This window comes from Lepus europaeus, chromosome 10 (assembly GCF_033115175.1).
Source record: "Lepus europaeus isolate LE1 chromosome 10, mLepTim1.pri, whole genome shotgun sequence".
Classification (NCBI taxonomy): Eukaryota; Metazoa; Chordata; class Mammalia; order Lagomorpha; family Leporidae; genus Lepus; species Lepus europaeus.
This window is the reverse complement of record NC_084836.1, coordinates 71,793,138-71,810,878: the sequence shown is the minus strand read 5'-3', so window position 1 is coordinate 71,810,878 and position 17,741 is coordinate 71,793,138. Positions and strand designations below refer to the sequence as shown.

At 38.2% G+C, this 17,741-nt stretch overlaps 1 protein-coding gene across 1 annotated transcript in view; it reads right to left on the bottom strand.

Moving 5' to 3' along the window:
* LOC133768088 (zinc finger protein 12-like) overlaps positions 1-17,741 on the bottom strand; it is a 111,216-nt gene that overhangs the window by 47,540 nt on the left and 45,935 nt on the right. Inside the window, exons 4-6 of the mRNA XM_062202497.1 lie at positions 14,556-14,616; positions 13,583-14,395; positions 11,233-11,302 (exon numbers count right to left, since the gene is read on the bottom strand). Of these exons, the coding sequence (XP_062058481.1) occupies positions 11,233-11,302; positions 13,583-14,395; positions 14,556-14,616 (944 nt within the window). The remainder of the gene's footprint in view (positions 1-11,232; positions 11,303-13,582; positions 14,396-14,555; positions 14,617-17,741) is intronic.

The window sequence follows — 17,741 nt, the reverse complement described above, 5'->3', positions numbered from 1 at the left end:
TACACAAGATATTCACACCAGCATCATCGGTAACTAATATTCTAAGCTAGTTAATGCATCTTTGCATTGTGTTTTGGTTGGTCTTGTAGCTGGGTTTTTTCAACCCTAAGAAGACTAAAAATGCAAATGGTCATTAATTTTCCATTGGAGTTTATATTATAGACCTTTGTGTAAACTTGCTGCTTTGCAAGAGCACAAATCTCCAGGTTATTGGATCTCTAACATTCAGATGACATCTGGTTAGCTTACACTTGGATAATGTCCTGGGAAAATACTTTTGTAAAAGTGGCATTACAAGTGGTTTTTAAATTTTTTTCTATTGAAGTTTTCTATTGAAGTTCAATTATACATGTTGACTAAATTTATAAATAAGCTTCTTTATCTAACATAATCGCATCTTGTCTCCAACTGTAACTATTATATTTTTTTTCAAAGGCACCAATTGTGGTGACCATTTTGTCATAGCAGCTTAAGTCAGTGCTTGAGATATCTGAATCCTGTATGCTACTGTGTGCTTTGAGTTCTAGTGAGAACTCTGCATCTTTGATGAACCTTCATGCTAATGTGCCTGATAGGCAATGGATGATGGCCAAAGTGTTTGTATACCTATTACCCATGTGAGAGTCTTGGAAGTAATTCCTGGGCCCTGACTTTAGTGTGATATGTCTTAAATTTTGTGAGCATTTGAGAAGTGAAGTCATGGATTTAAAAATCTGTTTCCCTCCCTATTTATACCTTAATATGTCTTTTAAATAAAGACAGAAATCTTACAAAAATCAGAGGGTTTCATGTGGGTTTCAAATAAGAAAATCAAATCATATACGTGTCCACGAAAAAAAAAATTGAAAAAAAGGGACGGAGCCAAGATGGCGGATAGTGACGACGTGCGCCGTAGTTTGGGAAAATAAAGGTTCATAAAAGTGGAATTACTGTAGCCTCAGGAAAAGATTCAAGAAAAAAACTGCAGAGGAAACGCTTCCGGATCTAGTGGATGTGACACAGAGGACCTACAGGGAGCCCACCACGTGAAAACCCAACCACGGGAGGCGAGCCACAGCATCTCGCCAGCGTGGGAATGAACAGAAGGTAAGACAAAGACATCAGAAACCCGAGACATTTGGGGGGAAAGGCAGAGGCCTCTCTATTCACTCACTGAGCAAAACAAAGAGCAGGCGCCATTTTACATATGTAAAGCACCGCCAACGAGTTCACAAACTCAGTAACTTTGGAACTTTAATGAAACTTGAGAACACATTGAGGGCTGCATAAACTCTTTGTGTGGTCCCAGGGGTAGATCAAACAAATACTCACAGAGGCCAGATTTCAACTACCCTCAATTCCAATCAACTGTGCCAAACAACTTCCCAACTGAGTAAAAAAAAAAAGAGAGAGAGAGAGAGAGCAATCCAGCAAGCAGCAAGAGAGAGAACAATCTGGGTGAGTCGCTTTTTGCACAGCCTTAAACCTGAAGAATCAAGCAGAGCTCTCTGGCCACACCCATCACAGCCTCTAAGGATCCATCAAAGCAGACAGCCCACTTAGAGGCATAGTATAACGAGAAAAAAACACCACAGCAAAAAAAAAAAAAAAAACATAAATTATCTCCAACATGACAAACAACAAACATAGAGAACGAGGTAACAAGAGCAAGGAAGACACTATGATGCCCCCAAACGAAAAAGACATCCCAATCCAAGATTATGAAGATGAAGAGATAGAGGAAATGCAAGAAGCAGATCGCAAAATATTGATAAGAACATTAAGAAGTTCTCAAAAACAAATTCTTGAACTACAGAAATCCTTAATGGACAAGATAGAAAATCTCTCGCGTGAAAATGAAATATTAAGGAGGAATCAAAATGAAATGAAACAACTAGTAGAACAGGAAACTAAGATAGTGACAAAAAACCACAATGAAATGAAGAACTCAATAGATCAAATGACAAACACATTAGAGAGCCTTAAAAACAGAATGGGTGAAGCAGAAGAGAGAATATCGGAATTAGAAAACAGAGAACAGGAAAGGAAACAGTCACATCAAAGAAAAGAAGAAGAAATCAGAAATCTAAAAAATACTGTCAGGAATCTACAGGATACTATTAAAAAAAAACCAACATTCGGGTTCTAGGAGTTCCTGAAGGCATGGAGAGGGAGAAAGGATTAGAAGGCCTTTTTAGTGAGACACTAGCAGAAAATTTCCCAGGTTTGGAGAAGGACAGAGACATCCTAGTACAGGAAGCTCATAGAACCCCTAATAAACATGACCAAAAGAGATCCTCACCACGACACGTTGTAATCAAACTCACCACAGTGAAACACAAAGAAAAGATCCTAAAATGTGCAAGAGAGAAACGCCAGATTACTCTCAGAGGATCTCCAATTAGACTTACAGCTGACTTCTCATCAGAAACCCTACAAGCGAGGAGGGAATGGCAAGATATAGCCCAGGTACTAAGAGAGAAAAACTGCCAGCCCACAATATTATATCCTGCAAAGCTCTCATTTGTGAATGAAGGTGAAAGAAAGACCTTTCACAGCAAACAGAAATTGAAAGAATTTGTCGCCACTCGTCCAGCCCTGCAAAAGATGCTTAAAGATGTGTTACATACAGAAAAACAGAAACACGGTCATCAATATGAAAGAAGGTAAAGGAAGGAAACCTCACAGCAAAAGATCACAGGAGTCTCAAACCATATATTAGAAAAAATCTTTGGCAAATGACAGGGCAAAGTTACTCCTTCTTAATAGCCACATTGAATGTAGATGGCTTGAACTGTCCAGTTAAAAGATACCAATTGGCTGATTGGGTTAAGGAACAAAACCCATCTTTTTGCTGCTTACAAGAAACTCATCTTTCCAACAATGATGCATACAGACTGAAAGTGAAAGGCTGGAAAAATATATACCATGCCAACAGAAATGAAAAAAGAGCGGGCGTAGCCATCTTAATATCAGACAACATAAACTTTACCACAAAAACTGTCAGGAGAGAAAAAGAGGGTCACTATTTAATGATTAAGGGATCCATTCAACAGGAAGATATAACGATTATCAATGAATATGCACCTAATTACAGGACACCAGCTTATTTAAAAGACTTGTTAAGGGACTTAAAAGGAGACTTAGACCCCAATACAGTAGTTCTGGGGGACTTCAATACTCCACTCTCAGAGATAGACAGATCAACAGGACAGAAGATCAACAAGGAGACAGTAGATTTAAATGACACTATAGCCCAAATGGATCGAACAGATATCTACAGAACATTTCATCCGACATCTAAGGACTTTACATTCTCCTCAGCAGTACATGGAACCTTCTCTAGGATTGACCACATACTAGGCCATAAAGCAAGTCGCAGCAAATTCACAAGAATTAGAATCATACCATGCAGCTTCTCAGACCACAAAGGAATGAAATTGGAAATTAGCAACTCGGGAATCCCTAGAGCACGTTCAAACACATGGAGATTGAACAACATGCTCCTGAATGAACAATGGGTCATAGAAGAAATTAAAAGAGAAATCAAAAATTTTCTGGAAGTAAATGGGGATAAAAGCACAACATACCAAAACCTATGAGATACAACAAAAGCAGTGTTAAGAGGAAAATTTATATCAATAGGAGCCTACATCAAGAAATTGGAAAGCCACCAATAGATGAGCTTTCAAGTAATCTCAAGGACCTAGAAAATCTGCAGCAAACCAAACCCAAGCCCAGTAGGAGAAGAGAAATAATTAAAATCAAATACGAAATCAACAGGATTGAATCAAAAAAAACATTACAAAAAATCAGCCAAACAAGGAGCTGGTGTTTTGAAAAAATAAACAAAATTGACACCCCATTGGCCCAACTAACTAAAAAAAGAAGAGAAAAGACCCAAATCAATAGGATCAGAGATGAAATTGGAAACGTAACAACAGACACCACAGAAATAAAAAGAATCATCAGAAATTACTACAAGGACTTGTATGCCAGCAAACAGGGAAATCTATCAGAAATGGATAGATTCTTGGACACATACAACCTACCTAAATTGAGCCTGGAAGACATAGAAAACCTAAACAGACCCATAACTGACACAGAAATTGAAACAGTAATAAAGGCCCTCCCAACAAAGAGAAGCCCAGGACCAGATGGATTCACTGCTGAGTTCTACCAGACATTTAGAGAAGAACTAACTCCAATTCTTCTCAAACTATTCAAAACAATCGAAAAAGAGGAAATCCTCCAAATTCTTTCTATGAAGCCACCATCACCTTAATTCCTAAGCCGGAAAAAGATGCAGCATTGAAAGAGAATTACAGACCAATATCCCTGATGAACATAGATGCAAAAATCCTCAATAAAATTCTGGCCAATAGAATGCAACAACACATCAGAAAGATCATCCACCCAGACCAAGTGGGATTCATCCCCGGTATGCAGGGAAGGTTCAACATTCGCAAAACAATCAACGTGATACACCACATTAACAGACTGCAGAAGAAAAACCATATGATTCTCTCAATAGACGCAGAGAAAGCATTTGATAAAATACAACACCCTTTCATGATGAAACCCCTAAGCAAACTGGATATAGAAGGAACATTCCTCAATACAATCAAAGCAATATATGAAAAGCCCACGGCCAACATCCTATTGAATGGGGAAAAGTTGGAAGCATATCTGCTGAGATCTGGTACCAGACAGGGATGCCCACTCTCACCACTGCTATTCAATATAGTTCTGGAAGTCTTAGCCAGAGCTATTAGGCAAGAAAAAGAAATTAAAGGGATACAAATTGGGAAGGAAGAACTCAAAATATCCCTCTTTGCAGATGATATGATTCTTTATTTGGGGGACCCAAAGAACTCTACTAAGAGACTACTGGAACTCATCAAAGAGTTTGGCAAAGTAGCAGGATATAAAATCAATGCACAAAAATCAACAGCCTTTGTATACACAGGCAATGCCACGGCTGAGGAAGAACTTCTAAGATCAATGCCATTCACAATAGCTGCAAAAACAATCAAATACCTTGGAATAAACTTAACCAAAGACGTTAAAGATCTCTATGATGAAAACTACAAAACCTTACAGAAAGAAATAGAAGAGGATACCAAAAAATGGAGAAATCGTCCATGCTCATGGATTAGAAGAATAAACATCTTCAACATGTCTATTCTCCCAAAAGCAATTTATTCATTTAATGCAATACCAATCAAGATACCAAAGACATTCTTCTCAGATCTGGAAAAAATGATGCTGAAATTCATATGGAGACATAGAAGACCTCGAATAGCCAAAGCAATCTTGTACAATAAAAACAAAGCCAGAGGCATCACAATACCTGATTTCAGGACATACTACAGGGCAGTTGTTATCAAAACAGCATGGTACTGGTACATAAACAGACGGATAGACCAATGGAACTGAATAGAAACACCAGAAATCAATCCAAACATCTACAGCCAACTTATATTTGACCAAAGATCCAAATCTAATCCCTGGAATAAGGACAGTAATTCAATAAATGGTGCTGGGAAAATTGGATTTCCACATGCAGAAGCTTGAAGCAAGACCCATACCTTTCACCTTACACAAAAATTCACTCAACGTGGATTAAAGACTTAAATCTACGACCCAAAACCATCCTATTATTAGAGAGCATTGGAGAAACCCTGCAAGATATAGGCACAGGCAAAGACTTCTTGGAAAATACTCCAGCAGCACAGGCAGTCAAAACCAAAATTAACATTTGGGATTGCATCAAATTGAGAAGTTTCTGTACTGCAAAAGAAACAGTCAGGAAAGTGAAGAGGCAACCAACAGAATGGGAAAAAATATTTGCAAACTATACTACAGATAAAGGGTTGATAACCAGAATCTACAAAGAAATCAAGAAACTCCACAACACCAGAACAAACAACCCACTCAAGAGATGGGCCAAGGACCTCAATAGACATTTTTCGAAAGAGGAAATCCAAATGGCTAACAGACACATGAATAAATGTTCAAGCTCACTAGCAATCAGAGAAATGCAAATCAAAACCACAATGAGGTTCCATCTCACCCCGGTGAGAATGGCTCACATTCAGAAATCTACCAACAATAGATGCTAGAGAGGATGTGGGGAAAAAGGGACACCAACCCACTGTTGGTGGGAATGCAAACTGGTTAAGCCACTATGAAAGTCAGTCTGGAGATTCCTCAGAAACCTGAACATATCCTACCATACAACCCAGCCATCCCACTCCTTGGAATTTACCCAAAGGAAATTAATTTGGCAAATAAAAAAGCTGTCTGCAACTTAATGTTTATTGCAGCTCAATTCACAATAGCTAAGACCTTGACCCAACCCAAATGCCCATCAACAGTAGACTGGATAAAGAAATTATGGGACATGTACTCCATAGAATACTATACAGCAGTAAGAAAAAACGAAACCCAGTCATTTGCAACAGAATGGAGCAATCTGGAAAACATCATGCTGAGTAAATTAAGCCAGTCCCAAAGAGACAAATATCATTTGTTTTCCCTGATCGGCGACAACTGAGCATCAAAGGGGAAACATGTTAAGTGAAATGGACACTATAAGAAACAATGACCTGATCAGCTCTTGTCCTGACTCTAGATGTACAATGTAATACTTTATCCTTTTTAGTATTTGTTGTTGTTGTTGTTGTTGTTCTAGTACTAGTGGTTGAACTCTGTAATTAACACACAATTATTCTTAGGTGTTTAAATTTTAACTGAAAAGTGATCCCTGTTAAATTTCAGAGTGGAAAAAGAGAGGGAGGAGATGTACAATTTGGGACATGCTCAATCGGACTTGCCCCAAATGATGGAGTTAGAAATGTGCCAGGGGATTCCAATACAATCCCATCAAGGTGGCATGTACCAATGCCATCTCACTAGTCCAAGTGATCAATTTCAGTTCACAATTGATGGCTCTGATAGGTCAAAGAATCATAGGGATCACACAAACAAGACAAGTGTCTGCTAATACTAACTGATAGAATCAAAAAGGGAGAGAAAGATCCAACATGGGAAGTGGGATACACAGCAGACTCATAGAATGGCAGATGTCCTAAACAGCACTCTGGCCTCAGAATCAGCCCTGAAGGCATTTGGATCTGGCTGAAGAGCCCATGAGAGTATTGTCGGCATGGAAAGCCAAGATACCATGGAAAAGAAAAAGAAGAAGAAGACCTAAATGAAAGATCTCTGTGAGTGAGATCCCAGTGGAAAGAACGGCGCCATCAAAGAAGGAGGTACCTTTCTCTGAAGGGAGGAGAGAACTTCCACTTTGACTATGACCCTATCGGAATAAGATCAAAGTCAGCGAAATCTAAAGGCTTCCATAGCCCTGGCAACTCATGACTAGAGCCTAGGGAGATTACTGACGCCATGAACAGGAGTGTCAAATTGTTAAGTCAGCAACAGGAGTCACTGTGTACTTACATCCCATGTGGGAACTGTCCTTAATGTGTCATCTAATGTGCAGTGATGCTATAACTAGTACTGAAACAGTATTTTTACACTTTGTGTTTCTGTGTGGGTACAAACTGATGAGATCTTTACTAATTATATACTGAATCGATCTTCTGTATATAAAGATAATTGGAAATGAAAAAAAAACAACCTGGTGTTAAATTGGAAATGGCATAGAAAATTAATTTTTAAAAAAATATTATGTAGGATCTCTGTTTTAATGTGCTGTACACTCTTATTTAATGCTATAACTAGTACTCCAACGGTAGTTTTTTCACTTTGTGTTGCTATATGGGGGCAAACTGTTGAAATATTTACCTAATATATACTAAACTGATCTTCTGTATATAAAGAGAATTGAAAATGAATCATGATGTGATTGGAAGGGGAGAGGGAGCGGGAAAGGGGAGGGTTGCGGGTGGGAGGGAAGTTATGGGAGGGGGGGAAGCCCTTGTAACCCATAAGCTGTACTTTGGAAATTTATATTTATCACATAAAAGTTTAATAAATAATTGACAGAAATGCGAAGTACTGAAACGTTAAAAAGATAAAGCAAAGATATACAAAAATGTAAGATATTGTTATACAGGCTACCCACTTTAGCAATGTACCAAATAACTTTAAAATCAGTGATGTTTCTACAGATATATAGGAAACACTTCAAGTAACAAAATTTTAGATAAAATTTATATATATATATATATATATATATATATATATATATATGCCTAAATATAAACCAGAGTTCAAGTCTTGGCTCTATTGCTGTCCTGTTAAGGTGACTGCTGGGAAGAAGCAGGTGATGTCTCAAGTGGCTTGGTCTCTGCCACCCGTGTGAGGAACATGGAATAAATTTCTGGCTCTGAAATTTTCCTAGACCAACCTCACCTGTGGTGGATATCCACAGAGCAAATCATTAGCTGGGCAAAACCTCTCTCTCTCTCCTTCTCCTTCTTTTTATCTTTATCTTTCCCACCCTCCTTCTCCCTACCTCCCTCTCAGGTTTTCAACTAATTATTTATAGGGGTCAGCACATTGGCCTAGTGGGTAAAGCTGCCACCTCAAGTTCCAGTATCCCATATGGGCACCAGTTCAAGTCCTGGCTGCTCAGTTTCTGATCCAGATCTCTGCTTTGGCCTGGAAAAGCAGTAGAAGATGGCCTAAGTGCTTGGGCTCCTGTACCTTCATGAGAGACCTGAAAGAAGTCCAGTCTCCTGACTTCAGAATGTCACAGCTCCAGCTGTTGCTTTCTATCTCTCTCTCTGTAACTCTGACTTTCAAAAAATAAAAACAAGACCCTTAAAAATTATTCATATTTTTTAAATCTTCAAAACCAAAAGCAAAAGGATAATTAAGTAGAAAAATATGTGGAAAATAATTATCATGCTCTCAAATGTTCAATGGATTGAGAAATCACATAAGATGGAAACATTAGCGTATGATTAAAAATGAAATTACATTATAAAAAGATCATTGAACTAACAGGGATTGATGCATATTATCTATGCATCTAACTGGAGATCACTGGAAAGCAATCTGGTGTTTCTTTCATGCACACCCTTGTAGACTTAAATACCCACCTCCATTGGTGCTTCCTGCTCTAGCTGGGCTGCCAAAGTATAGTTTCTGCATCAAAATTCAGACCAGAAACATAGGATAAGATGTGTGAAGCCTGATGCATTATTTTAACACCCAGAAGTGTGTGTCATATCTTCCCAATACTCCAAAATACACCCTGTTCTCCTCTTATTTATGAGGTTTTCATCCCCAGAAACTGAGATGCAATAAAGGTTATGTAGTGGCATCACTCTCTTGTGAGCAAGTGACAGCTATGCCCAAATGCACACTACCCTCCTCCATCATTGGTTGTTTCTCTTTGAGATTTTGAACTTCTGCTGACTGAAAAAGATTCAATGGGAAATTATTCCTCTGCTGGAAGGAATTTCCATTATGGGACCTGGAATAGATATGCGGGGTAGATGATCCTATAACTCTCTCAAAGGGATGTACAGAGTCTTGGTTCTAGCAAGATGTTGGAGGCCAGTTTGAAGACTTTAACCCCCTCCCCCAATAACCTGACAATTTTCATATACAAAATTATCTATTTTTGTGATTGGGAGTTGCAGGGTTGAGGCACAGAATGGTGTCCAGGGGTTTCCAGGGCTGACTCATCCCAGTGGTGGGAAACAATGCAATGCTTTAGGTGTTCATGATGCATGAACTCAGTGGGAATCTTAGCAGTCATTGCAGCTGCTTCCCAAAATCCAGTGGTCATTATAATGTCCAGGGACCTGCTGTTAAACAACTCTCTTCTAAGGATGTACCTCATACAATACCCAAGGTGAGGGACCATGACCAGTGGCCACCCATGTTTGCTCAGATGTTGGTAAGCAATTGTCCACAAAGGTACTTCCATGTGCACATCCCTCAAGGCTTGTGCCTCAGAACAACAGCATAGGGCTGAGACGAGAGGTGTGGTAGGAATAGGGCAGGGACTATAGTGATGCAGTGTCAACAGAAATATCAAACACAAACTGAGCCATGTCTGGGGAACACAGAGTGCGTCATAGTGATCTGACATTGTTGATCCAGGGCCACCAAACAAAACCCCCATGAATGCCAGCATGTTCCATGAAGCAAGAGGTCAGAATCCAAATACTCTAGGGTGCTTACATATTCAAGAACAGGAGACAGGTTTCAAGCTCCCTCAGTTGTGCTAGTATGTTTGAGGAAGTGATGAATTCAGGAGCTTGTGATCCTCACCATGCTTACATGTTTGGGGATTTGAGTACATCTGGGATGCACAAAATAATGCCTTACTACAATGTAGCACAATCAGTGGTTGGAACTATGAGGCCTGGCACCAGAGGTGTGAGATGACAGGATCCCTTGTGGCAAGGGTAAAGAGGTCTTAATGATTTTTCCATGGTGTGTTTTTCTTCCCTTCATCTGGCACACATCATATCTACATGTGATTTACTCCTGGTAGTAGTTCCATATGGTGCTATGGTGCCTCACCTCTGTTAGAATTTAGTATTCAACTAATAATTGTGGTATAAACAAAATAAACATGACATTTTACAAGACATCACCAATGTCCACAGCAGATTTTAGCGTGATTTGACTTCTCCCCAACAATCTGAATAGTATCACTGGAGGATGGATCAATGGGCAATTAGAAGGAAAAAAATGGAGGTAGAAATTAGAATAGAAATAGAAATATCTAGCTGTGAGAGGTAATGGTAATAAAAAGAATCACCAATCAATGTATGGATGATTTTTTAGTTCTCTCTCATTTTTTTTTCAAACTCTCAGAACTATCATGGCATCTAGTGTACCTGTGGCTGGCATGCATAGGCTGAATTCTGGAAATTGTTAATGGCATTTGGTTATGAGGTGAAGGCTTAGATTTCTAATGGATGGGATGACTCTGTAGCAGTGTTGCATAGTTCTGGCTAGCACAATCCTGGGAGATGCATTGAAGGGCTGGGGCTTGAGCAATGTGGAGCTGCAATGCTAATGATGAGGGAAGTCCTGTTTGTGGTGCTACTAGCTAACTGCATATATCATGTCCAAAGAATTCATTGAAATAAAACAGGTAATAAACATGCCAAATGAATCCAATCAAGTCAGGATTTAGTTACAAAAAAAGTAAATCACTTCAATAAGGTGGAAAGAAAATTGTCCAAGGAACAAAAGTGAAAGTAAATACTGATGGGGCAAGAATTATAACCAAAAATAAAATTAAGCTCTTACTTGAAACACGTACTTGGAATCCCATATCAGAGTGCTGATGGGCTTCATGAGCCTGATCCCTGCAATGTACCTGGGAAAGATATCACATAATTGTTCTTATAACAATTGTGTCAGAGATACAGACGGAAATCAGGGCCCCTGGTTTTGGTCCGGTGGACACCTGGCTTTTGCAGCCATATGGGGAGTAAAACACTGGAGGGATGATATCTATGTGTATGTATTTTCAACTTCTTTTGCCTTTCAGAGACAAATTTTTTAAAAAGATTTGATTCTTTGAAAAGTAGATAGACCTACACACACACACACACTCAGAGAAAGAGAGAGAGAGAGAGCCAGAGAGAACCAGAGAGAGCCAGAGATAGAGAATAAATAGATTATATCTTCTGATTCACTCCCAAAATAATCACAATGGATAGAATTGCAATAGACCAAAGGCAAGAGTTTGGTACCCTACCCTTGTCTTTAGTGTGTGTGACAGGACCGGTGTTTGGTTCCACAAAATGCATTCTCAGGGATCTGGATCAGAAGTAGAACAGTGAGGAATTGAACAGGAGCTTACGTGGGATGCTCATAGCACAGGCAACATCTTCAACCAGATATGACACATTACTAGCTGCAAATTGTTTTAAAAAATAAACACAGACTAACCTCAGGGATACTTCTGTGGAACATATGTCACCTGAACACTGACAGTGTCTTCTCTACAACTGATACACAGATATAGTAATCAGCAAAATTAGAATGTGTACACAGAGGCAAATAAGTGATTGTCAAGACTACAGATGTCACAAGTGTCACTGCTCCATCTGGACAAAAGATCCATCATTCACAGTGAGTGTTTTGTGTTGTAGCCATCAAATGAGTTAATAGAAATGCCTGTGGTTACATCATTACCTGTTCTGTAGAACTGTGTGTGGGAAGAATCAAGGAAAGACAGAAAAATGGCAACATTAGTTAATAACATTGTAAATTATAAATATGGTATTTCAAACACAAGAGTGTTAAAGACTAAATGCTTATTTGTTATCAAAATTAAAATATGAAAGCAGAGCTCATTTGCATTTTCCACTCAACAATGGGAGACCAGGTGCAGCTTGCATGTCAAAGAGAAGTTAGGTTCTAAAGAAAACATATTATGATTCTGATATACAATGTTACTCCCTCATGTGAATTCCTTAGTACTTGCTGAGGTGTGACATTCAATAAAGGGTTTCTCCACATTCATTACACTTTTGCACTGTTTTCTACGTCTTGTTAATGCTTTCATAGGGATTTTCCTCCATAGGGATTTTCTCTTGTAGACAGTGATAGCTGGCCTATGATAATGAATTTTTCCATGTTTATATGCTTTTACATCTCTGAGTTCCTTAAAAGATGCTGAAGAGCAATAGCTGAGGATGAATTGTTCAATCATTGCACTGATAATTTGCTTTTCATTTTTGTGGATTCTTTGATGTCCACTGAAGTGCAACACTTGGAAAAAATATTTATTGCATACAAAAATTTATTTCATGTGTTAATTTTTTGATAATTCATGAGGCTTGAGTTATGTGAAAATGCATTTCACACTCACTACATTCATATGGATTCACCACTATGTGAATTCTCTGATGTCTAATTAGTGCTAGCTCTCTGGTGTGTAATGAATGCTGAACATTGCTAAAAGGCTTTTCCACACTTATTATATTCCTAAGGTTTCTCACTTGTGTGAGTTATCTGATGCTTTCTGAGATTGGACTTTGAGCTAAAGGCTTTTCCACACTCACTGCATTCATAAGGTTTCTCCCCCATGTGAACTCACTGATCTGCAATGAGAACTGACCTCCACCAAAAGGCTTTTCCACACTCGCTACATACATGAGGTTTTGGCCTTGTGTGAATTCTCCGGTGTGTAATCAGAGCTGACATTTGGGTAAAGGCTTTTCCACACTCACTACATACATGAGGTTTCTCCCCTGTGTGAATTCTCTGATGCACTATGAGGTGTGACTTACGGCCAAAGGCTTTTCCACATTCATTACATTCCTAAGGCTTCTCCCCTGTGTGAATTCTCTGATGCTTTATGAGGTCAGATTTACAGGAAAAAGCTTTTCCACAATCATTACATTCATGAGGTTTCTTCCCTGTGTGAATTCTCTGATGCACTATGAGCTGTGATTTATTTCCAAAGGCTTTTCCTCACTCATTACATTCAAAAGATTTCTCCCCTGTGTGAATTCTCTGATGCTTAATGAGGTTGGATTTTGAGCAAAAGGCTTTTCCACAATCATTGCGTTCATAAGGTTTCTCCCCTGTGTGAATTCTCTGCTGTGTTATGAGGTTGCATTTCCAGCAAAAAGCTTTTCCACACTTATTACATTCATAAAGTTTCTCCCTTGTGTGAATTTTCTTATGCTTAATCAGTTCAGAATTCCAGCAAAAGGTTTTTCCACATTCATTACCTTCATGAAGTTTCTTCCCTGTGTGAATTCTCTGATGCACTATGAGGTGTGACTTATGGTCAAAGGCTTTTCCACACTCATTGCATTCATAAGGTTTGTTCTGATTTGTTGTGAGGTGGGACTTCCTGCAACATGTTCTTTCATAGGCACTGCAATCATAAATTTTCTGTCCGGTGTGAATTTGCTGAATTCTAATGAGACCTAGATCCTTGGAAATTATTTTTCTACATTCATTGCACGCAAAGAAATTTTCCCCTCTGTGAATTCTGTGATGGATGGTAAGGACAGATTTACAACTGAAAGATTTACCACAGTGGATACATCCATAGTGATTTTTTGTTTTGTGCAGTAATTGACTTACTGTAAGATCTGATTTGTAAATGAGACATTCCTCACAGTTCAAATATTTGTAGAATTTCTCTGAGTATGTTGCTTGATGCTTACTGAAATAGGTATTTTTAAGAAAAGTTGTTTTTTTTTCGGCCCAAGTTGTTTTTCCAACCATGATGATGGACTTGTTGCAAGCATCGCTGTTACAAAGATTCTCACATGGAAAGAATTTCCTCTTCCTGTGAAAGGATTTCTCTTTCCCCCGGTATTCAACAACCTGCTGCACTGTGTGAATATTGTTATGCTGACTAAAATCCTCCCAGCATTGGGATGAGTCCACATGTACCTCAGGGTCAGCGTGTTTCTCCCTGGCTGGCATCTCATCAGGCTTCCTAAAGAGAAGTACATTCTGAAATAAATTATATTATTCAGATTTCTTTCCTGGACTATTTCTCTTTCTTATCATCAGTTTTATATATGGCCATAGATTAAATTTTTGTTAATTCAGCTATTTTATTATTTGATATACTACTTTTTGTGTTTATAGCTTACCTGAAGCTTATCTTTTGATTTTTATTTGTGGCTTCAAACAGTGTATACTTTCTGTGGACAACTGAAATGAGAAAAAAAGCAACAATACACACGAACAACATGTAAGAGTTTTTTGGGAATGCTCATGGAAGACAATGCAGTTTGTTTCTAGCCTATATGCATAAAATTTTAATATGACAGTAAAATATATACATTTATGACCATTAGATGATTTGTTTTCCCTTTAATACAGTAATATAATAAACTATAACAACAGTTCTTGCAATGTTAAATAATATTTTAACTTCCTGAATTTTTAATTTATCTGGAGCAGCAGAGGATGTGTTAGAGTTGGCCCAGCCACTGCTTAGCATGCCTGCATCCTGTAACAGTGCCAGTTTGACTCCTGGCTACTCTGCTTTCAATATAGCAAACTGCTGTTATAACCTGGGAGGCACCAGATGATGGTTCAGGTGCATGGGGACATGTGGCAATCATCCAAACATGAAAGATTAATATACAGTTCCAGATTTTTTTCTTCAGGGTGGCCTAAATCTAACTGTTGAAGGCATTTGAGAAGTTAACTTGTGTACAAAAGATATAACTCTTTCATTTCTCTATCTCTTACTGCCGCTCTGCCTTTCAATTAAATTATAACATGCAAGTATTTTAATAAGGAGGAAGAATGAGCAAAAAATGTTCTCTCTGGCGGCAGCAGTAAACTGAGGGCTCTCAACAGCCATTTATTTTCTCTATTCTTTTTCTTTTTTTTTTTTTATTAAACTTTTATTTAATGAATATAAATTTCCAAAGTATAGCTTGTGGGTTACAATGGCTTCCCCCCTCCCACAACCTCCCTCCCGCCCGCAACCCTCCCCCCTCCCGCTCCCCCTCCCCCTCCATTCATGTAAAGATTCATTTTCAATTCTCTTTGTATACAGAAGATCAATTTAGTATATATTAGGCAAAGGTTTCAACATTTTGCCCCCATAGCAACATCGAGTGAAAAAACTACCATTGGATTACTAATTATAACATTAAATAGCAATGTACAGCACATTAAAGACAGAGATCCCACATAATTTTTTTTTTCAAAATAATTAATTTTCTATGCCATTTCCATTTTAACACCAGGTTGTTTTTTGTTTTTTTTTTTTCATTTCCAATTCTCTTTATATACAGAAGATCACTTCAGTATATAATTAGCAAAGACCTCATCAGTCTGCGCCCACACAGAAACGCAAAGTATAAAAATACTGTTTCAGTACCAGTCATAGCATCACTTGGCTTTAGACGACACATTAGGGACAGATCCTGCATGGGGTGTAAGTACACAGTGACTCCTGTTGCTGACTTAACAATTTGAAAAAAAAAAAAAGACCTAAATGAATGATCTCTGTGAGTAAGATCCCAGTGGAAAGAACGGGGCCATCAAAGAAGGAGATACCCTTCTCCGAAGGGAGGAGAGAACCTCCACTTTGACTATGACCCTATCGGAATAAGACCAAAGTCAGCGAACTCTAAAGGCTTCCATAGCCCTGGCAACTCATGACTAGAGCCTAGGGAGATTACTGACGCCATGAACAGGAGTGTCAAATTGTTAAGTCTATTCTTTTTCTATAGATTTTTTTTCTGATTAAAATGTCATGTGTTATGCATCTCTGCTGATCTTTCAGCTTTGAAGCTGAAAATGACTTGCTGGATCATTTACTTGCAAGTGCTGAATATAACTATCCCCCAATCGGATCTATTGGCTAAGAGAATGTCATCTATCTATGATTGTTTCAGGTCCAGTTTTCCCAGGGGAATGCTCATAGACATCAGTGGAATTATTCATGTGAAACAAATCCTTTTACCTGTACTCTATTATGTCTGCTTTCTCCATATTTCTAAGGAAACCTGAGATCTTAATCTTTTCAGTATCATAAAAGAGAGAAATATCCCAATGCACCATCATGGGGATGCTCTCCATCCAAGTTCAGGGAAAATGGTTCTGCAACTCAGGTTGTGCACTGCTTCTTGAAAATTGTTTTCCACCTCATTCTGAGATTAACAGACCTTGTATTATTCTCCCATTTCCTGGTATATACACACAAATGTTGAAAATGTAAAGTGAAGGCTGTTGAGTTCTGTGTTGGAAGGTTAGTGGGCTTCTATTTTCACAGAAGTCGAAGTCTTAATTTTATATATATGTGTATATATATACATATAAAATCTCTTTAATGTTTTTTATTTATATTTAAAGAGATAGTGGGTGATTACATGGCACAATAATACAAACTGCTAGCCTTTAACACTGGCATTCCATAATGAAGTACTGGTTTAAAACTTTTCAAGCTCCTGGCTCATAAAACAGAAAACAGTGGAAGATGGCCCCATTACTTGGGCCACTTTCATTTCTGTAGGAACCTAGATGCAGTTCAAGGCTGCTGGCTTCACCTGGCATGATCCTGGGCATTGTGGACATTCATTGAACTAAACCAGGAAATGGAAGGTTACTTTTTCCTTCTGGCTCTGTCTTGTCATTCTTACAATCTTTTAAAAAGATATAGAAAATACACATTTCTAAGTACAAATACCTTCTCAACAAATGTAAGGAATTGAACATTATTCCATGGGTTTGTTTAGGCTTGGAAACCAAAATCATCTGATTCACTTATATTTACATATTTCCATATTATTATTACAGTTTCTGCTTAGCACCATGATTTCTGATGTCCCAAACAGGCTAGCTCTGAATCATCTTTTATAATTTACTTATTTATTTCACTGTTTCAGAGATACAGAAGAAGAGGCAAATAGAACACATTCACTGGATTATTTTTCAAAAACTTACAAAGACTATCATTTTATACATTTACTTTGTCACTTTAGAGAAGGAAAATGAAAGAAGAGACAACGAAGAGAGAGAGAGAAGCAAGAGAGCTCCTATTCACTGGTTTAGCCCTCATATTTATGTAATAGCATGGATGTTGAATAATCAAATAAAGGAGTGAGAAATTGAACTCAGCAAGCCAAAGAAAGCAGTGCCTGTGTTCCAGCCAATTAGTAAGCAATGAAAGACTTAATAAAATGATTGATGCATTTCTGAAGGAAGCCAGGATATGAATGTAGAGAGAAGGATAAATTAGTATGTGTGGGATTTACATAACCTAAGAAATGAGTTTATTGGAAGCTGAGAGTGTTCACTTCTTTTTAAATCTAAGA